Source organism: Rhea pennata, chromosome 15 (genome assembly GCF_028389875.1).
Source record: "Rhea pennata isolate bPtePen1 chromosome 15, bPtePen1.pri, whole genome shotgun sequence".
In the NCBI taxonomy this organism is placed as follows: domain Eukaryota; kingdom Metazoa; phylum Chordata; class Aves; order Rheiformes; family Rheidae; genus Rhea; species Rhea pennata.
In genome coordinates this window covers 18,672,003-18,695,518 of record NC_084677.1, presented here as the reverse complement: position 1 = coordinate 18,695,518, position 23,516 = coordinate 18,672,003, and the positions used below count along the sequence as shown (strand labels likewise).

Sequence of the window (23,516 nt, the reverse complement as noted above, 5' to 3'; positions counted from 1 at the left end):
TACTTCTTGGTAAAGGAAAAGGGCTGAGGATGAATGGGCATGAAGAAAAGTACCTCAAAATTCCAACCTAAATATATACCTGTAATATTACGGTTCTTTCAGAAAGCAGAACCTTTTGTTTCTGAAGAGTAGACTTCAAGTGTAGGAAAAAAATAAACAAAACCAAGTTTGACAGTTCAAACCAATTATTAGTGAAGAGATTGTGTGTTACAAAGCCATGCCATTTTTGGACAGCTCAAGGCCTGGACCAGCAGATGAGTAAAACTGAGTAACAACCTTTAGATAGAAATAAGTCAAGTTTCACAGAGCACTAAACAATATTAGCAGAACCAACAAGTAAACTTTTACTAGATTTTTGGCTTTTATCAGTTGAATCAGACCCATATTTTAATGAAAATTTAGGTTGGTTTCATGGACTGCACATTCACAATAAAACTGCTGTTCCAAACTACAGTGATTAATAGCAAGAGAGGAAAAAAAATGCTGCAAAATAGTAGATCTGACAAATTTTGGTGGTGTTCTACTTTTTCTAAAGCTCATATCTCAGGCTAGGAGGAGACCCTTCCCACTGTTTTGTCAATACCACACCACAATTAGCAAGCCCTTTCAGGTGTCCAGCCCTGGCTCCTGAACAAACCAGAAAGATACAGAGGGAGGACAAAGGTATGTTTCCATAAGGAATCTTTCCACAATTTTTATGTTCTGGATAGTTACGGTGGATATAATTTTGCACTGTTAAGCTTTCCATACGAAGTTACATCAGTATAATCTTGCCCTTGTGACCCTGGCACTCTTGTCATTGGACAGTTTTCAGTGTGCTGTCCTGACTTAAAGGTTCCAATACTCACTTGCAGACCTGCAGACCTTCTGAAATGGTAGACAGCAGCAAAGTAGATGCTTGCTGCTGTTCCTCTTTGACAGCCATCTGTACTGCTTTTGTAACTTGTGCTCCACAGCTCCTGTACTGTGTTTAGCTGCTGAAAAGAACACCAGCAACAGCAAGTAAAGGCAAAACTGACTGGATACCCTTACATCATAATTACTTGCTATTCAGTTTTCACAAGGGTTTGTTTCTCCTTCCCTCCAACATCTTGATTTAAAGTCAATGGGGAGTAGGGTGCCAGTTCAGGGGATAGGAGAAAGGTGATATCAACTACAGCATCTTATGCAGCCCCTTTTTATGCCTGCTGAGTATCTACTTTTGCACAGCTACACAGGTCAACTCAGGAGAAACTGTATATTAAAGACTGGGATGGAGACATGCTGCTTTTTTCCTTTTTCCAGGTCACTGGCACAGATGCCACATTTAACTAGATAGTAAGTTTGAAGGATTCTGAGAAGGTCTAATTAAGACTGATTCATAGATCCTTGGTGAATTTTAACACCTTGGGTTTATGTCAGGATATGACAGAGCAGTTCCACAGAGGGAATGGAAAAAAAAGAAAAGATATGAAAGTCAAAAGACTGAAACCAGAAGATAGAAAACAGAAGCTGCAGGACTCGAAGTGCAGCAGGCTAATGCCCGCTGTTTCCAAGAAGCAGAAAGGTTCATCAGCAAGTCTACTTTCCCAATATGGACAGCAGGCAACTGCAGTGGAAAACCACCCAGTGGCGAACCCTATAGCCTGTGCACAAGAAGGAATTTCAATGGTAAGGGGAAGAAATGAGACAACTAAGTGACACCATTCTGATCTCCAGCATGTGCAGAGAGAAAGGGGTCAACACAGCTTGCATATGCCTCCTAACAGGAGGGGGCACAGTTAAGCTAAAACACATAAAAGGTGCAGGCATAAGCATACCATTGAGATTGTTATCTAGGAAGCAAAGGTTCCTTTCACAGTTGCACAAAGCCTCCACCTCTTCTCTTTGGGGAGGGCAGTTTAAGTGAACACTTTTCATGGACAAGCAGAGCATTAACTACATAGTGCATTTCTGTGCCTTATTGAAGAAGCCAGCTTGACACAAACATAGCAGCAGGGTACCCTGTAGCTACCAACGACTAAAACTGGCATGTTACTGTGAAAAGATGAGAGCAGTGACATGAAGGCCATTTCCTCTTACTATTTCTGTACCTCTGAAATTATGACTGTCACTTCTAAGAATTGTTTAGCTTTTCTGGAATCTCAGTAGTCTTCTTCCCTAGGCCTCCAGTCCAAACCCATGTATACCTATTTCCAGAGCCAGGCATTTTTATGCTATGGAGAGTCACCAACAGTACTAAAATGGTTTCATATACTTGGAACTGCTTTTAAAAAAATGCTCTTGTTGAGGCATTTGGTAAGATACAAATGATATAAAGTCACTAGATCAGATATGAATAGGTAATTACTGATGAGTAACACACTGGGCAAATTATAAATACCAGACATTTATTTTTCTTATAGAGAGGTTGCAAGATTCTATTTCAAACAACAGAGTAGGGCTTTTCCTCTATGTTGTTTCTTTTAATGGGAAAGAATAGGAAACTGGTGTAAAGATACTGCCAGAAGCAGCACAAATATAGATTAATGTTTCTTACCTTTACAATCCCAGTGCTGAACTGGCAAATTAAGCCCTTTCTAGTTAAAGAAAATCTGCTTTAACGTCATCCATTTCTTGTACATCACTAAGAATCACAGACCCCTTTTCATTTCACCCTTCCCCTACAAAAACAGACCAAATATAGTGACAGCCTTGTCACAACAGTAAAGGCCTGGAGAAAGCCAACAGGCTGACACTTTGTAAAAATGAAACCTGAACAGAAAGATTAACCTTCACTATCAGCTGTGCACAGTGCAAAGAGATACCAATAATGCAGCCCGGTACTGTTTTCCCACCTTCCTGTCACAAATACATTCTACACAACTACAGGAAGTCAAGAGAGGAAAATAATATAATACAAGAACACTTTACTTTGTTTTAAGCTAAGGAAGGTGAGCTTTTAAACACGAATTACTGTTATAATCTTATAGAAGTCTGTCATTACATATCCAGAAAAGGGAGTGGAGTCTTGCATCAGAAGAACTGCTCACAATGGGCAAAAAAGATTTAATAAAACTACCAAAAGCCAACAGGAGAGCCAGCATCTGCAGCACTGGTCATTTTCTTTCACTGGCGCTGCTTACACAGATGAGCAAACTGAAGTTGGCACATGAGAAGTCCCATCATTTCTTCAATCTCGTCTTCAGCAGAAGGCAGTAGCTGTGGCTTCTGGGCCGATGGCTTCCCGCAAGCAAATACATTAAAATGTGATGCCTGCAAGGCCTATTTGGAAAAGAAAGTAGGAAGGAGGAAGAGAAACAAGTGTTTATCATTACAGTGCCCATGCCTCACTTACTAGAATAGTTAGACAAGGATGCTTTAAGAAATTTATAAAAACTTAAGTGTAAGATTTGGTAGCAGACAAAGAAATTAGGAAGTAAGGTGAATTGTACTTTTTATATCAATTGACTGCAATGCAACAGTGAAGGAGTGATGAAGTTATTCACGGTTGAAGAAACAATACAATGGCTATTAAAGGAAGTAAGGGTCTGCCCATGGAATTAACAAGAGAAAGCTGGGGAAAAATAGCATTACTGAGGGCGGAAAGATCACACAGGATAAAGAGTAAGCACTTTGGATTAAAGCATAACCAGGCATTAGACATTTGATTATCTCCTTTGACTTTTGTCTTTGACTTCTAAGATATGCTGCATCATTCAACTTCGATACACACAGCACCCTAAATACCTTCCTAGTAAAGTAAAATGCTGGAGATTCCAGGAATATTGACTACTGTGAAGAGGTCAGCTTTTGGGGCTTAGCTCCTCTAGAAATAAATTCTCTATTACAGGCATCACTTTTTAGCCATCACAAATCAAGTGAAAGTCTTTCATTTCTGCAGCTCAAAACTATAAAAGTTGTAGGACTCAGCTTTGGTGACACCACAAGCTAGCACCTCTCTCACAGCAGCAGCACCACAGCATTGTAGATCTAGCTTTATCAGCTGTCAGATGTTCTAGTACTCAGTCTGGCTGAGACAGATGCACAATTTTAGCAAAGATTCCATCTATTCATACTTGGTAAGGAACAGTAAATAAAATTTGTTCTTGAATATTGCTTTGTCAGGAGCAAAGAAAGGGCAGAGAACAGGAAGGAAAAAAAGATATAAACTGGCAGTCAGGAAGCCTTTTGAAAACAGTTAAGCCCCTGAAATTGCATGCAGAAGCAGTGATAAACTACATACAACACAGTCATCTTTTTAACTCTTGAAAATAATGGCTGCAGGCATCCATCTTTCACCCAAACCACAACTCTTGATTTTTAGTATTTCTTAAACAGCAGCATCATACATAAAATTACCTAAAGCATTATCAAGTCTTTGTGCCAAAGAAATTCCAGTCTAGGAGAGACAGGATTTTAAATTAACTCTTAAATGTTCCTTTCATTCTTAAGAATTATTTCCCTCCAGGAACAGGTAGCATGGAAAACATCAATCTTTTAAACGGAAGTAAATGGGGATAATGCAGAAGGATAAGATTGGACTAAGTAATATACTTTGTTGTTGTCTGGACACTGATTTTATATATTGAATGTCTATATGGTATTCCATATGCACAGGATTTACAGATCTTTCAGTTAGCAGGGATACTATAAAGAAGGCAGCTAAATTAACTCACATGGCATCTTTTAGTGTAAAAGATTCTAACCGCCCTGTACTGGGCAGGCTTCTAGTTGGGCATTTCAGACACCTGTACAAACCCTCAGAAGGCTGTGGAAGAAACAGCCATGTCACCACATGGGAGGTGTTCACAGCCCCAACAACAGAGAAGCAGATTCCACTTCTGCTACAGGATACTTCTATCATACATCTAGTGTACATAGTCCCAGTCTTTCCACATAAGTTTTCAACATGAAGGGTCACCTTCTAGATCTTGGAGAACATTACCCAGATTACTGCTGTCTTTTGAAGCCCAGCAGATACAGTAGTGCTGCATTAGTTGTTCAAAGAGTTCCTTTTCATCTAGGAATTCAAGCCCTTCTATTCTGTAAGAACAAAATAAAAATTGTGATTTTAAATTGAAGCCTCTGTACAGTTTCATAACATACACATCTTTATTCCAGAGGACTGGAAGATATGAAAAATTAGTAGAGTCAGAGAGTTATCTTTGTAGTAAATGAATACAAGTACATGCCCATAATGAAAATACCACCATTCTTAGCCTCTGTTGTCAATGTATTGAAATAGTGATCCACAAGATTTTTTCAGCTTCTAATTCATGCAATCTGTGTTCCAGAATTAATCTGCATAACTTCTCATGAATATCCTTATTTATTTTCTAACCCTTCTTACTACATCTATCTAGTCTCGTTGGATTTATGTAGACACAGTAGTGTAGCCTAAAAGGAGATTAATATTTAGAAAATGAAAACAGGAACAGTTTAAGATAATACTTTCTCCAGACAACTGCAAAACGTCCATATCACACCTTGGAAGAATGATGGGGCTTTTTCCATAGACCAGTGCAGCTCCTAACATCCCATGATGAAGTACAGACCAAATGACACATATAAGCCCCGAGGAATTTTCTCTAAAGATGGTCCCTGTCTAGAATTCTTGATGTAAGATATTTTAATGCCTTGCACCAAACAAATAATAGTAAGCCAAGCTGTCCTTAATGCTTTCTATTAATAAAACATCTTTGACCCACAGTTCTTTTGCAGTACCGTCTACCTTTTTTAGATATATTTACAAACTGATGCCCCTCAGCTTCTCTCTTGATCCACAGTAGCCACCTTTTGAAGTGTTTAGTGTGGAAAATAAGCACTCTGACATTCAAGTAATCTAGAGAGAGGGAGGAATGTGCCAAATTAAACTTTTTAAAGTAAGGACACCTTGGCTTACTATGATTTGTTTGGTTCTACAATTTGTTTGGATTTCCCTCATATTAATACTGAGTGACAGAATTTACATAACCTACTTACTACACATGTTCATCTCCTTGTTCCTGATGTCAATAGTTTAAAATGCTGCAAAGAGTACCAACCATGTTTCTCCACAAGTGCCGTATGGTAAAATCCCATAGTCATCACTCCTATTTAAACAATCAGTGATTTTCAGTCTCACCTGTTCAGTTCCTTGTTCAGTTTGAGAAATCCCCATATGCAAATATTTATTTTGATTAAGGTAAGTTTTTTGACTAATTCAAACAGTTAATGGGTGACTCGTAGCAATTTACTCTTCATATTAAATACCTAGGAAGTTACTCATTAAAAAAAAATCTCCCCTTTTTAGTTTTTCTTTAATGCTAAAAACCTAAAAATCAATGTAGAATTAATTAACCCTCACACACACAGACATATTTTAGATAAACCAACAGATGACAATGAAAACAAGGACTTCGTTCGGAAAATGAATTACCACAGGAAGCCTATTTTAATCGGTTTTCATTTGTGTGAAGCAACCATTTGGCTGTTCAACTAACAAATACCTCCCTTGGGTAGATCAACATAATAAGAGCTGAACAATAAAGCAATGCTTTCTATCTTCTAATGAAGGCTGAAAATATGATTAATGCCTTTAGTTATACTCTATGTACTAAGCTCTCTCTACAAACCCAGCTCTCTTGTCTATGAACGTAACATGAACAGAAGATGCAATCTGTAATGAGATAGTTGCACCATTGCTGTGGACACCTCTACCTCTTAACTTAACAATAGGTCATAGCACTAAATTACTGCCCTGCCTTGGCTAGTTATCTTGGTTAGTTATCTAAATATTCTGCCAAGGAAGAAGGGAAAGAGCATTAAGATTGGCCATTTTCCACCCACTTGTGGTAAAAAAAGCAAATTGATAAGTAGTCTTACCCAGGCCAAAGAATCTAGAGTGAAGACCTTGATGTTACTTCCCTTAGAGACATGAAAAACAGCTGCTTGTTCTGAGTATTCTAGTACTCTCCTAGTACTGTGGAGGCTGGATGTTCACAAGAAGCATCTTAAATACTGTAAAAACTCAACATAGCTTTTCTGTAGCATCCATCTGCAAACTTCTGCCCAAAGCTGCTTTATATCTCACCCAAATAAGTCACCACTGCCAGTCTACTCCTGCAGTGAGAACACCTTCTGGATCATTAATGTTGCTCCAGGCACTATGCTTAACATTCTGCAGGAACTTGACTCAGCCACGTTCTGCCTAGCTAGCTGGCATCTGTATGCAGCCTCCATTCTGACACAGTAGGCAATCCCATCTTACTTATTGGCATGAATTATGTTAGAAATAGCATCTGAAGGTGATTTTTGTCTGCAAGCAATCTATCAGCAATACCTTTTCACATCAGCCTGTGGCAAAAAGCTGTACACTTTCATCATATCAATGGCATGTGCAGTTTTCCAGCCATTTGACAACAATCGTTCCCTCTGTAAAATAAACAAGCAGCACAGTTTTCAGAGGACTCAAGGAAAGAATATCAGAAACCAGTTTATGCTCCAAGGATTTTGTAGGCCATCTACTTGACCTGTTCATTGAAGAGCTCTACACTCTTCTGTAAGCATCTGCTTCTAACCACTAAGAGTGCAGTGGGCTAGATGGAGCTGTGCTCTGATTTAGTGCAGTTCTTGTACAATTACAAAAGTTAGGTGATATCTAGCAACCATGGCATTAATAGCAAGCAATGATCATAATGTGGATGGAAAAAGTTTTCAGTAGACAGCTGCTGCCCCATCCAAAATCTGCCTTCATCAGTGTTTGGAGCCTTACAATTTGCAGACATATTAAGTTTAGTATCAAACCCACCCACAGCTCTGTGGCTCTTTACCTGAGAGTCTAAGGATCTGCAGACTTCTACTCCAGCCAGGTTACATTGTCTTCTCTGTAAGTTCTCAATCATGATCTGTCCAAATCGATCTGTCATATTCACCTCAGACAGAGAATGAGAAAAAGTGTTTTCCCTTTTTTGAAAGGATTGTAATCACAGTGGAAAGTGGTTACATTAGTCGTTTAAACTTTAATTGCCTACGCTATAAAATGTGCAGGATAACAAAGCATGACTCTGCTTTAGGTTATCAGCAGCTTGGCTTGTATCTCTAGTAGTGACTTAGAATATAGAAGATTCTGTTACTAATTCCTAGAGCTATCTAGTTCCCCCACAGCAGCTTTTCCCTTCCATACGAAAAAATTCAATTTATGCTGCAGTGATTTTTTGCTCCCCTTTGCCAAAGACTTCTAATGCTATAAACTCATATTTAACACTGAGCATTACTTCTTTTACTTCTGTTTTATCTAAAAGACTTTAGTTTTCTTCAGAAATTCATTGTCTCAATTCCTTTAGGTCAAGATTGCCTAGCAATCATCCTTCAAAATAACTGTGTATTCCTTGCATGAATATACACGATGAGCTAAGAGATCTACAAGATAAGACACATTACCAAAGAACTCCAGCAGAACCCTTGTCTATAGAAAAAGATATAGCTACTCTTATTTTGCAGGCACAACTCTCAGTCTCAAAAGCAATTCTTATGACATTTTTAGAGCTGCATTATTGTCATTTTGGTTTTACCTGCTCATAATTTATAAACATTGCCACTGGAAAAGTGCTTGCTGCCCACTTCAAAAGATTTGCAGATTGCTGTGGTGTCATGTAAACTAGCACACATTCTGCTATCAGGAGTGTTGGCAATCTTTAAAACAAAAAACAAAAAAAAAAAAAAAAAAAAAAAGAGAGAGAGAAGTATTTCTAGCAAAACAACAAGAAAAATCTGTAAAGAACTATTAGCAAGTCATCTCATGTGCTCAAAAGTTCTTTTAAAAGAACTCCACATCTTTATGAAGTAGACATTTAAAGCTGAATTAAATAATTTCATCAGGTGGACTAGAATGAAGTTTTCTGGCAGTTGCCAAATTAACCACAGTGAACTCCTATGATTACAAAACGGGACATTAGGAAACAATCTCCCTTAAGCCTGCCATGCTATGAACCCAGAACAATCTGTACCCTATGAGTGCCCTCTGAACTCTGATAGCATGAAAAGTACACATTAAAATGCATTTTGGAAAAGAACTGCACCCTATACACACAATCAACTCTTTTAGACAGCAGTAAAACTATGAATAAAGTAAAAATAGAAAAAAGTTTGCTCTTAAGAACTATAATTAAAAATATTTATTCAAGTATTAGGAAAAAAACTTCATGTATTACCTAGCAAAATATAATCTATAGTTTGCACATTGCTTCTTTCCTTCAACCACAAAAAAAGACACGATTAACTTTGTTGTGAATTAAGGAGTTTTCTTTTAATTGCTGGAACATACAGGAAAAAGTAACTACAAATGGCAATGTAGGCAAGCAAGATGAGATTTCAGAAGACGGAAGTGCAAAGATTTAAATGGTAATTTGATGCATTCTGCTTACCCATATGCTCTCTCCCACCCAGCCAGAAAGCTGCTATTTATATATCTTAGATTTGAAAGGTACATCCATCATCCACTCTTAAAAACTTACACTGTACCCCTCTCAGACGCCTAAACGATAAAATCCCAGATACTAGATTCCAGTGTTAAGTTCTCAGGACTCCATAACAATTGTTTTACCAAAAGTCTAAGGTAATAGACAAGTTTTAAGGCAATAGAAACTAACCGCAAAGATAAAACTCTGAAATAATTTAACAGACAGAATTAGTCTTCATTTTACCAGCTAGGCTCCTAGAAATCTTGACTCATATCACCAATAACAGGAATGGAAGACAGTCACTTATTTACATACTAGATAGTCAGTATTATCAAAACACAATTGAACCAATGAACATTCCACTCAGAAAAAGCGCAGTTTATGACTTTTGGATATAAAGGGGAAAATCTCTATTTTAAACAGTGATGCTCAAAATGCACTGGATAATAAATAGCCATCCTTCTTTCAACAGAAAGGGGCAATGACACAATGGTTTTAGCTTAACTTCCTACAGGAATATGCTTTGGGTATACAAACATCTATGCATCCATCCCCCCCTCTTCTAAATTTTGATTCTACTAGCCAAATTTCAACCAAATGAGACAAAAGTTAGAAATCTCTAAAAGAGTTCAATTCATGAAACAGAGCTCCTCAGAGACAAGGTTTTTTCTAACGCAAAGAATGGCTGCTGTGGGAACTCATCCCCTATGGGGCAAATGAAAATTAAGAATAAAAGAGAAGGCCTTAATAAATGCGTGACCTACAGTAATAGCTTTAACTTGTGAGTAAGGACCGTATATACTAAAGACGAGCAACCACTAGAAATATGTTCACAGAAAACTCCAAAAAAAACAAAACACCCACCTACAGACTTCATTCATTCCAGCAGTTTAAGACCAAGAAACCATGTTTGGTCTTTTCAGGAAGATGAAAATTAATTTTGCAGATTGGACTACATAAGAAACAACTTTGTTTCAGGCTTGGACTACCAAGCAGTAACTGCAATAACAGCCTGCTCATTTCAGTGAGGCTACAGGAGGTATCTGCACAATTCCTTCTGCTCAAAGGGCTTAGAAAAAGGTAACCATGGAAATAGCATAATGATAAATGGATGCAGACACAGTATGTCCAAGTCTGACTTTCCACAGCCTGCTCCCACAAGCCCTCAAAGAAACAAAAAACACCTTACTGTATATCCAGATTATGTTTCTTTAGCTTTTCCTCCAGATCTGATGAGAAACGCAGATCTCCTCCTATTATGGAATATCGACTGGAGTCTAGGCTGTGAGAATCTGCAGATTTAAATTTTGAGACTAATGGTTACAAATAAGAGACATGGAAATTATAAAATTGCTTAAAAAGCAAACAAAAAAACCACAAAAACCCAGGGGCAAAGGAGGTCGAAGTCCATTTGATTTGTTACACCCAACAATTAACAGCAAACTCTTCTCCAAATATTTGTTACCAGATCATTATGTTTTATGGATTGTGCTATATTAGCATCAGAATCTGTAACAAGCCTAATCTTTTACTCTGCAGCCACTATAATGCAGATAGGTTATCCCACCTGTTACCATGGTTTCAAGGAATGCAGAGAGAAGAAAAAAGTGTGAGGGTCAAAGACTTGAAAGAGAGGTTATTTGAGAGGGTTTTTCTATTGTTTTTAGAGTCTTTTTGGATGACTCAATATATTTATACATACTTCTTCAATAATTTATGAAAACTTTAAGAGAAACAACATAGCAAAAATTACTAATACATACAGTTATATAATATAGATAGGTATCAGACACAGATTATATGTTCAAAAAATTATAATTTAGGTTTTTCATAAAATCTTGTGATAGTATTACAAATTTGGAATCACAAGTTTAGAAAAGGTATTTCAAGAAGCAAATATACTTTCTTGGCATACAACAGGCAACAAGCTCCTATTAATGCTTTCCAACAAAAAGGAACTAATAATAAAGTCAAAAGGCATTCTGCCACTGACTCATACTAGCAAAAGTATAAGGAAGCCACTAGCAGCACAAGCATTTTGCTGTCAATAGCATTCTGATGTTTGGTTGCAACCAATTCAAATATAAGACCAGTCACCATAGAAAGAATTTTACAAGTATAGTATCAAAACCACTTAAAGTTAAAAGTAAAGTTGTCTGGAAATAAATCAGATTGCTCTTCCATCCATGCTTTAGCTTTAACTCAAGAGCTGTACTACTGGAGTGAAGTCATGAGGACAGAATACCACATTCATTTTCCCCTCCTACAGCATGTGTGAGACATGCGACCCAACAAAAAGTAATAAGTAAACTAAGCAGTGGAAAAATCCCAGAGTGAGAAGTTAAAGTGGCCTTGTAGTGGTCAGTGAATACATGCCTGCTCCACCTGGAACCCCGCAGCACTGCTGCGGACAGCCACAGCTTCCAGATGGCAACGCAGGAGTTGATGTCAAGAGCTGGGTGAAGAAAGAAAGAGAAGCCAAGTGGCTGAAGAGACAGGATGAAAGGGGTTTTCCATTTCAGGAGAAAAAAAATGAAAAAGCAATTTGTTATTGTTTGAAGTGCTGCTTAATCTAGAAGATGCAACTCCATCTAGTTTTCAAGTGACCAGCTCTCCGAACACGTCACTAGCAAATGCTGCTTTTCTAGCAATATTTCCGAACAGATACAAAAACCCAGAATGGTTCATGCAGAAAGTTGTAGGAAGAAAATAAGTTGTGCAGTAAATGATTCAACATTTTGAGTCAAGGTTTTTCCTATGTACGTGTTCTATAATGGGTATATTACTTCCCACACCCTTCTATTTAAGTTATTATATCAAGGCCATGATAATGGCATCCAAAGGCTGAACAAAGATTGCTTACTGGTACAAGCAGAACACTAGAGGCTTTTTTTTTTCTTTTGGTAGGGGGAGGTGGGGGAAGGAAAGTATTTATATACCATTTGCCTGCTGTCCAGATTTATCGACTTGAACACACTAGTATGTTAATTTTGACCAGAAATTTAATTGTAAAAAATGTTCACACGATCCATAATGAAACCAGCACAGACACTTCAGAGATGGAAGTAAATGTCTTTTGCTTGCACCATGATGATTCGAGCATTTCTATCAGTGAAGAGCAAGAAGGAGCAGAAGCTCTCAAATTTTAGGTTAGGAATTCTCTAGAAGTGCAGTTTCCATCATAACAATTCAGTCAAAATTAACAACTGTTTTTTAATCAGCCTCTATACACATATGGGGGAGGGGAAAAAAAACAGAAATCTGTTAAGCCTTGATATAGTGGGAGAAGGTCTAGCCACAGAAAGTGATCTGAGTGACCCTATGTGCTAAACTGTGTAGCTTGGAAGAGAGATAAAGAATTGTTTTTGGAGATGTTGGTTGGGGACAAAAGAAAATAAACAGCCATCCAGCCATACTTCCAAGTTATCTACTAGAAAAAGCTAGAATAGGTTTCTTTAAGGATGATTTGGCCCAGTGGAAATATTCTTTAAACCTTAAATCTAAGCACACTTAAGGTCTGGGAATTTCTTTAGGATTGCACAGGACTCTGTCGCAGCAGAAAGTTTTAATGGGCCAAGAAAGCTGAGGAAGGATGAATTCTCTTCCTTTCTTCAAAAGCCTTACTCCAAATGCAATTACTTTACTTCCATTTCCAGTACTTGGGCCACCTGATTCTCTTTTGTCCATTCAGATAGAACATACTTGTTCCTCCCCACAGCTTCCTGCAAATTCTCCTTTGCCCTCCACTGATGGTGGCTGGCAAACAACCACAGATGAAAATTAAGGCACATAAGCTGATATATTTGTTAAAAAATGTACATTTTAAACATACCTGAGGGCATCTCATTAAATATCTCCCTAATTTGATATATATCAACATTTACAAACAATACTTCTACCTTAGAGCAAATCCTAGGTAAGAATATGAAACTTCCACAAAACAATTTTTAATTGCAAATAGAGGCAAAAGAAAAAGTAGTAAGATAACAGTTTAAGCTAGCCTCCTCTAAAACTCCTTGTAAGATTTTCTGCCAGCTTCCACCTTTGGCCTATATATGACATAAAATATCCTTTTCTATATAAACTCAAAGGGATGAAAAGATCAGGCTTTATTAGGCAAATAACTTCAGATTTTTACATCAGACTGACAACTGCTCCATCAGATCACATTTAGATAGCAGAAATGCACTTAATGCAAGGCAAAGGTAGCGGATAATAGCTGGAATCGTTGTTCCAAGCCTGAAGGCAAAAACACCCCAGAAAATAATGCAATGCTAGCTCGCGGTCTTTGGCACCAATTTCAACTCTACTGCATTGTTTAATGCTCTAAATATGAAAATTTGAAAGATATACTTCCATCTTGATGGAGCAGTATTGGTACAAATGTATTTTAAAACATAACCTACAGAGCAGCTCAAAAGAAAAAGTGAACTTCAGCTTGGTAATGCAGCCACATTGTCTTCACAGATTTCTTATTATGAACAAGAAATTTCATTTAATGGAATCCATTTTTATATTTTTGTTTTTTCTTTATGTTAAAAAACCACTCTCATTGTAATCTTACTCTTCCAAAGGCATCTGTCAAAGTGACATCCCCATAGACAGGAACCCTACCCTGCTCCACCAGCCCTCTGGCAGGAGCTCTGCGGCTGCTGCTTTCCATCCTTGTACCGGGCCAGAGGACAACACACCCACACTGCACTAACGTACAAGGCAATTCAGCAAGACCATGCACAAGGAAAAGCTGTTTAAAAATGGAAAAAGCTTCCCTATTACATGATCACACTGTGAATGTGCACTCTGTGCTAGAAGAGAAACTGCACTCAGAAACCAAATTACTTATTTGAAGAGGTTTACTTTATGAATAACTTTTCTGTTGTCTTGTTTATAAGCTCGACTCTCTTGACAGCTTTCAAGTAAATAGGGCTGCCCTGTTGGGACTCGGGCCAGCTGTCCTAATGCTGAGATAGCCAACCTTTGATGAACTAATCCATTGAAAAAATCTCATATTTTAAACACTAATTCTCCTCCAGAGGCCAGTATTTCATCATGACTTTAGCACAGTTGATTAATCCTGATGTTCTTTTTTTAGAGCACAGAGCTACCTTATGGTTTTCTTTGTGATGCTTAGACTGAGCCTATTCAGTTTTGTACAATGTTTATCACTTAAACATGTATGAAATAAAGGATTTAGAATTACCAGATTCATATTTCATTTGAGAATTACCAGGGAAGGAAGAGGGAAGGAGAGAAAGAAAACCACCCTCCACATCTCCTAAACACAAAGACTCCTTTCAGCGTAATGGCATACTCCCATCATTTAGGCATAATACAATAGAGAATTTTTTTGCTCTGATCATGTATGTGGTGTACTTTCTGTGATTTTGGCAAGGAACTAATAATCCAAGTGGTTTGAATTTTGATGTCATTACAGTAACTGAAAGGTATTAAGTGTTGCTTATAGTTGCCTTTTGACCTAACTGCAATAAAGTTTCCTTTCATAGAAACATGCTAACTGTTACACCAGCAAATGAATGTTTAGTTTTTGTGGTGGCCCTCAGGCACTTACTCCCTGTGTTAATTGGTGTATTGAAGAAGCATTACAGAATCATTGATGCCTGAAGCACAGTAATAACTCTGCTATAAGAATTAAGAGTTTTCTTCTCTCACTCTGTTCCTAGATTAGTGTAACACTTTCCTAGAGGTTTTCTAACAGAAAGCAGATAGGATACTATTCATTCAAAGTGCTTTCATTAAGATTTATTCTGAGGTATCTTTGGCACCTTTACAAGCAATTGGTCCATGTAACCTATTCTATAGGCTCTCAGTCATAACACAGTACTGGCTTCACTCAGTTTGCAACTACAACATCAGAGCAAGGTATAGATTAAAATACAAAGAAATTCAGTCCATCTTGTAAGTACAGGATGCTCCCTAATGCAAGGCATGCAGTTCACCAAGACACGAACATTTCTGACCTCTTTATCAGGTCACAAACAAGTTTGGAAACGCAGAAAGGAGGAAGCTAAGTAACCAGCTCCCAAAACTGGACCAGCAAGAGCCAGAAAGTGTGGATCACCAAGCTGCACAGAAAGGCAATAGTTCATGAAAATGTAATTTGCACCTGCAATGTAGCAAAGGTGGAGTACTATCTTCCTGATACTAGTGATTTCATTATAAAGCAGACACATCACTGGACTTTGAAAAAAAAATTAACTTGATATTGTCATAGCAATGTCAAATGACTGCATGACTCCACCGCTCTTCCCTGGAGAGCTAACATTCCCAATGAAACAAAGCTGTTCAATGGCAAGTGTCATCTTGCTGCATTTAAGGGCAAGGAGTCCACAAATATCTGTACTTGAATTGCAAGCCATGCTGTCATTTCTTTCTCTAAAGGGCAAGTAGAAAGCAGATGTTCCCCTGAAGCCAAGAAAGTTGTCTTTTAGCACTAGTTCCACGAAACGAAGCCATTTAGCATGAAAAAAAAAGCAGCAAGAGAACAAGAGTCATGTCAAGGGATATTACATCAACTCAAGTAAGAAATTCCAAAGTACATACACAGATTATTCCTGATATACAAGAAAGACAGTGTAGAACAGATTTAGGATAAAAAAAAAAGACAAGAATGAGTAACACTGCACTATCTTCTGGAAATGCTGCTTCATTATGCCATATTACAATCCCCATGACAGCCAGCATTCCCAGAAGTTTGACATTAAAACTATTCTAATAGCTGTATCAGGTCAGACCAAAGATCTACCTAGTATGGCATCCTAATTCTCAAAGGCCAATAGCAGCTATCTAGGGAAAAGAAAAGAGAGGGTAAGCATGTACTACCATCAGTGATACCTTTTTTCTAATCTTTTAGTAAGAGTTCTTTGATTTGGATACTGGACCGTTACATCAACAAGCTGATGTTTTCATGTATCTATTATAATCCCACAATCTTGTAACTGGGCAGAAACAAACAGCCAGCAGCCTATCATTTCACATGTGAGGCGCACAGTTTTTCACCTCCTGTGCATCACTTTATCTGCACTGAATTAATCACCAAGTTTAGTAAGATTCTTCTACATTTCTTTACCACTCTAAAGTGTGGTACACTTTACCTACAAGCTGCCACCTCTATTTTCCTAATCATTTTAGTTCTGAAAAACTTATCCCTGAGCACAGATCTCCATCCCCTTCCACAACAAAAATTAACCACATATGTCTACCTTTCATCCCCATTTCTTTATCCACGTGAAAACCATTCCTTTCCCTCCACCCCAACAGCAACTTAATTTCTTTGGGAACCTTTGATGACAGACTCATTCAAAAGACTTTCAGAAATTCAAGCTCTGTATTAACTGGATGTCTTTGTCCAAAATGTCTGTTGACTCCTACAGAGAACTCCAATAAGTTTGTGAGGCATAACTTACCTTTACAAAAGCCATGTTGACTCTCTCAATACATTATATTATTCATGTGTTCCACTAAGTCTGTCTGTTAGAATGTCTACTAATTTGTCCAGTAGAGACATCAGTCCTACTGGCTTGTAGTTCCCTGGATTTCTCCTGGAGCCCATTTGAGTCAGCCGCCACCTTCCAGTTCTCAGGTACTAAGACAGTTTTAAAATGAGAGGGTATATACCAGTTAGGAGTTGAGCTACTTCATTTTCAAGTTCCTTTAGAACTCTAAGAAATCTCTAGGACCACACAATATTCATCTGACTGCTCAACTTGTCTGTTTACTCCACAGCCTCTTCTACTGGCCCTTCCATATGAGGCCACTTCACTGATACGTCCTTCAAAGAGAGATTCCAACACAGAATTCACTCAAACTCATCAGTGGTTATTAATTGTCAGTTAAAACTAGCATTTTACAAGACTTTCATCATCTCCAAGTATTTGAACATTATGCTACACACCAACAATCTCAGTGTGGTAGGACTCATCCAGCTTGGCTGGGATAAAAAGCTGCTCTAAAGCTTTTAAAACCCAGCACTGAAAAAGAATGAGCAATTAGTTTAGAGAAATAAACCACTCAAATACATCCAACAATGATATAATAATCGCAGCTGACTGCTTTCACTTTTTAATTAGTAGCTTTTAACTACAATACAGTATTACTACACTTTTAACAACAATAACTTTATTGTTATTCTGCTGTACTAGACAGATTTAAGCTGTTCAATAAAGCAAATACTATGAATTGCCTCTAATGGACTTTGTATTAATGATTTTTTAAGAATGCTTATGCTGACTATCTCATTGTATCATACTGTCATAGAAAGGTCTCTTACCTGGAACACAGTGGTACATAGAAACCCTTTTTCTGAGATGGGTCACTGAATTTTCATCTTTTGAGATCTAAATTAACAGTGGAGAATTCTGCTGTTCAAATGGCAACCAACGTACAAGGTTGGTAACTAAAGGATAAAACCCTTAAATAAGCAGCAATAAAATGTGCTTAATACGCATAAACATGCGCAATCTAATCAGTATGTGGTAGAACTTTGGTCCAAGTTCAGGCACTAAGAGAGCCTTGGGTAAAGCTCACCTACATCTTCCCTCTGGCAGTATGGACACTCCTTCTCACTCATTGTATAGGCAGCTTTTTCTAGACCAAAACCCTTAGATAGAATTGCGCATATAAATAGCACCAATAGAATTATATCAGGAAACACAGGACTACTTCAGCTCTGTTTTAGGGCCACATCTGTGAACAGAAATTAGTTGGTATCTTAGATACAGATAATTACTGTTCCTCCTGAAGGGTCCAGAAGAGCTACTATTACAATATCTTCTATTCAGGCACTGAGAGCACTACTGAGCAGAACACAATTGTTTCACAAGTAAATAGTTTTTTGAATTATAATCTTGACACAAAAACAATGATCCAGTAAGCCAAGACAGAGTACTATCAAACCACAGCTTCTAAGTATAACATCCTCGTTTAAACACAATTTGGGATAACTGGTATCTTGCTGCAGGCAGGAGTATTTTTGGTTGATTATAAAGGTGCCCTCATGAAAGCAAAACTCCAAAAACTAAAATTCGGGTATAAAATGTTAAGAAATGGCACTGATTTCTGAGAATAGATTGTGCAAACTTTTTCTACTGTGCAGACTCTGCCAAATGTAAAGACTTGTGGTCTTAGAAAAAAAGACTGGTAAAAATAATCAATAGATTGGGTTTTTTTAATCAAGTATGAACCTCAGTAGCATTCTTCTTCCTCTGTGAGGGAGGAGAAAACACAAGTTAAACTACAAAAAGAGGAAAAAAAATAAAAGATTGCAGGGCAGAACAAAATCCCTTCAAGAAAAAATATTTCTAATATGACACAGAAGCAAAAGGACAGGATATTAAAAGAAAAAAAGCCTATTTTCTGTCTTAAATCTCTGTCCACACAGTTCTTCAAAATTAAAAGCCTGCCCACATAGCAGAACAAAGTGATCAGAAAAGTTTTTAAAGTGCTGCAGCACATTGCTGACTTATTTTTAAGATGACTCACCTATTAGAAGAGACTCCCCTGAATGGGATTCCATAATTGGTTTTGACAGGGGAGGTTTTGATCTGTGGGAAGAAGGAAAAAGTATCTTTGAGCAGTTAAGCCTGTGTAACTATGTGTTTAAATATACATACATACATATATATATATGTGTGTGTGTATATATATATGGACAAGAGAATATGTATGCCATCTACTGGAAATAAAAATGTTTGCAAGTTAGACTTAGTAATGTAGTTGCCTTTTATAAGTGAGGATACAACAAATCTGCCCTCTCTTGCTCTGCCCCCTCAAAAGGAAGCCAACAAACAAAACCTCAACGACTTAAGTTGAGCCAATCTCTCAAAAGAAGTACACTCTCTGCAGATGTTTTCCATAAGCCTTAATATATTCACTGAAAAAGAATATTCATATAAAGTATCAGTTATCCTCTATTTCAACATGCAAGTCTGGGAATTTATTGCCATCTTTAGCAGTAGAAGCAGCAGAGTTAATTGCCTCTAATCATCTTGAGGATTCCCCTGTTCCTTATATTTCTCTCACTCAAAAGTAACATCTGCCTCCCCCTCTCTAAAGCTTCCACATAACTTCTACAATTTGGAACAGTGGCTGGACTTGCCTGTATAATCAAAGCTTTATTCCAAATCCTAGAGCATAAATTGTTTCTCAGAGGGAAATGTAAAAATTAATATCCACAGCTTGTAATTCATGACATCCTGCTGAAATAAATCCAGTTTTGTATAGCAAAACACAAGCAATAATACTTACTTGATACTATGTATTTTTCTTGCAACTATCATTGGAAAATCCACTTCAAAATATTTTATAGGGAGAAGATTTTCATCCTGAGAAATGGAGTAAGAGTTTAGCATTAGGGACATTCAAGCTTCACTTGCATATGAGAAAAACGCATACCTTTATGCTCCAAGAGGTTTTGGGTTCATTTACTTCAGCATTCCTAATAGTTAGTATACCTTCATGTCTCCCAGCTTAAAAAGTCAAGAGATACTAACATGTCCCCATGAAGAAAAACTTAACTTCTTATGCTACATGGCAGTCCTAGAGGTGAGATCACTGAAACGTAAGTTCCAACAATATACTATCAGAATTTTAAAAAGCACAGTAACAGAGAACAATTATTACATATAGCCACACATTTCCAGTATACTCTACAAAATGAATGAGAAACATCTTGTACAGGTTGACTAAATTCTACAATTGGCGATCAAACTGACAGCCGGACTATAAGAACATCCATATTTCTATTACGAAAAAGCGGAAAATCCCTTCATTTCATACTGTCATGCATGCTTTGACACCTTGATAAGCTAAGCTATGCAAAGTCTCTCTCTGTGCTGCAATCCTTTCATGATTATGTACTGCAAGTTCCAGCTTGTCAATCTAATGCACTTCTGAACAGTAGTTTAAATCAGTAGTCAGAACATTGTAGTGTAAGATTAACCAAGTCCTATCTTCTTTACTTTAATCATACTACATCTGCTATTTACAACAACAACAACAAAAAAAAAAAGAGTTGGAATTAAAGGCCCCACTAACTTAAAATCTCCATTACAGGAATTTTAATAAAACTGTCTGTTGACATAGTTTTCATAGAAATGCAGGTAAGGTGAAAACTTCATGTCACAAAAAAAATTAGTTATCTATTTCTCTTCCATTGACTGTAACATAATAATGTGTGACCAAGAAAAATGAAACTAGCTTCTTTGGAGTTTCTTCCAGAAATAAATTTACAAAGTATATGCTTTTGAGAAGCAAAGATGCTTTAGAGATGGATTTACTCAGAATATCATCATTCTGGTATTAGAGTCTGAATTATTGTGAATTACACAGCAATAACTCGGAAACTGGTAAATAGGGTTGGTACAACCCTGTATATTGGCATCTCACTTCTGTTTTAATGATATAGGATTTAAGAAGTGAGAACCTAAACTTCAGAGGTTAATGTGAAGTTCAAGCCCTGCTCCTCGAAGCCCACTAGAGGTCACCTTCATGCCACATATTGTGAAAATCCAGTGAAAACATCATCTCATCTGGCACTGCAGTTTAAAGATGCCTAAACAAATTCTAAGCAAGCTGAGTCAGAGTTCAGCCTGGACAATCTGCCACACTACTTGGGCTAGCTGCACATGTCCGCATTGTACTATAGAATACAGCACAGATACGCCCTCACAGAAGAGTGCTTCAGAGAGCTACACCAATCTCTATCTGGGATCATTACTCTCAGCTATCATTACCTTTAATCTCCAGAACAGAGTATCCATGCCAGCACCAAGATTAACAATTTGACAGTTGCATTCTGTCTTCTTTAGAAAAGCCTTAAGCAAATAAGTGACTCCATGAACACGAGCATAATAGCCTGTTGAAAAATGTTTATGTTTTAAAATTATTATTTTAGTATAATATTGACGGATTAACATATACTGAGATTTTTATGTAACTTCGTGAACTCCTTGTCTATCAAAAAATGTGTTTCCTGGAAGGAACAATACATTTTAAGATATCTAAAGTGGTTGTTTTTAATTAATAACAAAATCTGGTGCACTGAAAAATGTGGTTTCTTAGGTAAATAAAGTTTTAGTGGAGTTTCACCTTGACTAGACCAGATTAATTCTAGACACTTAAAAACTGCAGAGGCCAGAGCTGGCACATATTCTGCTGTCCCGGGTCAAATCAACATTTTTGACTGCTTTGTAGAGATTACTGTCCATTAACTGAGAAATAGAGACTCTCCACTCAACAGGTTGAAAGGACAAGATTCTTGATTAAAATGATAATATTTAAAAGATCAGATACAGTATGTAATTGCCACTGTGAAGAGTATTTCTATTATTCTTTTACACACTTCCATAGTCCTAATATCCGGTAGGTGGAAGCTTTGTCAGCTGCTCTTCAAGACTGGTTAAGAATATGTTTGCATTATCTTTATCCACATTCACATGCTGACTTGCCTCTATTGATTTCAGGTGCTTTTCTTTCTTTGGCTTGCCTCACAAAATACTGGATGTAAGGGTCCTTCCAGTAGCCAACACTTACAGCAAATCTGAAAGCAGAGGGGAAAAAAAATAAGAAGAATTATGAAATAAGGCCATCAAGATTTACTCAAAGATATATAAGCTGAAAAGGTCACTCTCCAATCTGTCTCTATATAAAGCCAAGATTTTAAAATCTTGTTGAACACGAGGAACTATTTCAATTCATAAGTTACAATTACATAAACCTAGTTAAAATTCCAGCTGTTGCCATATTAAACAAACATATTTTAATAGCCTCTGCACTATTTGAGGAACTTCCACAGATGACTTCATCATAATCTCAAATATTTTCTTCTTGATCCAGCAGAGGAACTATCTGAAGTTCCTTAGATTGTACATCAAGCATGTTTTACTTCTACACATCATTACTCCATGAACTGTTGTCACTTATCCCATAGCTTTCAGTTATCACTTTAACACAGATCATAATGCTATTTTACAAGAAATTACTAGCTTTATAGCTGATTTGAGAAGGTTAAGTCTCAAAAAACCATGTTATTGCTATAGTGATAACAAGGGAATGGATTAAAAAAAAACAATAATGACAGAAATTAAATTCATGCCCATGTATAACAGGGCAACAAAATTCATCACCCCCCACAAGCATACATCCTCCAGGAAATACAATGTAAAGAATTCTGAAAAACAACAAAGAGATTTTCCTGAGACAGGACATCACTGAAATATCAGATTTCCACTATAACTCTAGCTCTCAACGCATACAATTTTATAGCTAAATTCTAAATTGAAAACACTAGGGTTTGAGAAGTTTATGGCAAACCAGAGGGCTGAAGCTACTAGATTCAGAGAAGGATAACGTCAAAGCAAACACTCCACCACCTCTTCAGGGCAGAAATTCTCAGGACACCCTGGAGTTCACTCTTCCAAATAAAACTGCTTGTACGCAGCTTTACCCCGTCCGTCCGCGGCCAGCAGGCCCTGAGAGCCGCTCAGTCGCCGAGGCACGCGCTCACCCGTGACAGTCAAACCGGCGGGAGAGCCCGAGGCGGCCGCCGCACCCCGCCGAGGCGCGGCCCGCGCAGCCGGCGGGCTCCCCTTCCCCCGCCCCTCGTCCTCCCCGCCCAGCGCCGCGGGAGCGGCTCGGCGCCGGCTCCCCACGGGGCGCCGCTACCGTTTGCAGACGGACGCGTCCTCGCAGGTGCCCCGGACGGCCTCGTCCGCCTCGTCGAGGCCGGCGGCGGGCAGGTGCTCGCGGGCAGCGGCCGCCATCGAGGGCGCGGGCGACGGCCGAGCCGGGGAGCGCGCCGGCCGCGGGGGCCCGCCCCCAACACCTCCCATTGGGCGGTGCCCGCACGGCGGGCGCCTCACGCTTGGTCCAGGGCCTTGTCAGTTTCCGCCACAGCCAATGGCAGAGCGCGACGCGCACCACCCCGCCCAGGAAGAGCCGCCGCGTCGCGAGGCACGTCGGGAAGGATAGTGCGGGCAGTTGCTAGGTGACGCCGCTCAAGGCCCGCCCCGGAGCGGGGGCGCGCGCCCGGCGGACGAGGCCCCGCGCGGGGGCACCCAGGGCGGTTTCCTCGCTCGCTCGCTCGCTCGGCCCAGCCCT

General features: G+C 38.4%; 1 protein-coding gene across 2 annotated transcripts; it reads right to left on the bottom strand.

Moving 5' to 3' along the window:
- Window positions 1-2,352: 2,352 nt before the first annotated feature.
- Window positions 2,353-23,205, bottom strand: LCMT1 (leucine carboxyl methyltransferase 1). Of its 2 annotated transcripts, none has more exons than XM_062588160.1 (11): window positions 23,082-23,205; window positions 21,866-21,957; window positions 21,152-21,273; window positions 19,665-19,741; window positions 18,900-18,961; window positions 10,591-10,693; window positions 8,514-8,634; window positions 7,773-7,874; window positions 7,283-7,374; window positions 4,883-5,004; window positions 2,353-3,243 (listed from the first exon to the last, which is right to left on the bottom strand). In XM_062588160.1, exons 1-11 carry the CDS (start codon window positions 23,177-23,179, stop codon window positions 3,221-3,223), a joined length of 1,014 nt encoding a protein of 337 aa, XP_062444144.1. In that variant the 5' UTR covers window positions 23,180-23,205; the 3' UTR covers window positions 2,353-3,220. The 2 variants fall into 2 exon arrangements, with proteins under 2 accessions (XP_062444144.1, XP_062444145.1); XM_062588161.1 differs by having other exon boundaries at window positions 4,907-5,004.
- Window positions 23,206-23,516: the final 311 nt, after the last annotated feature.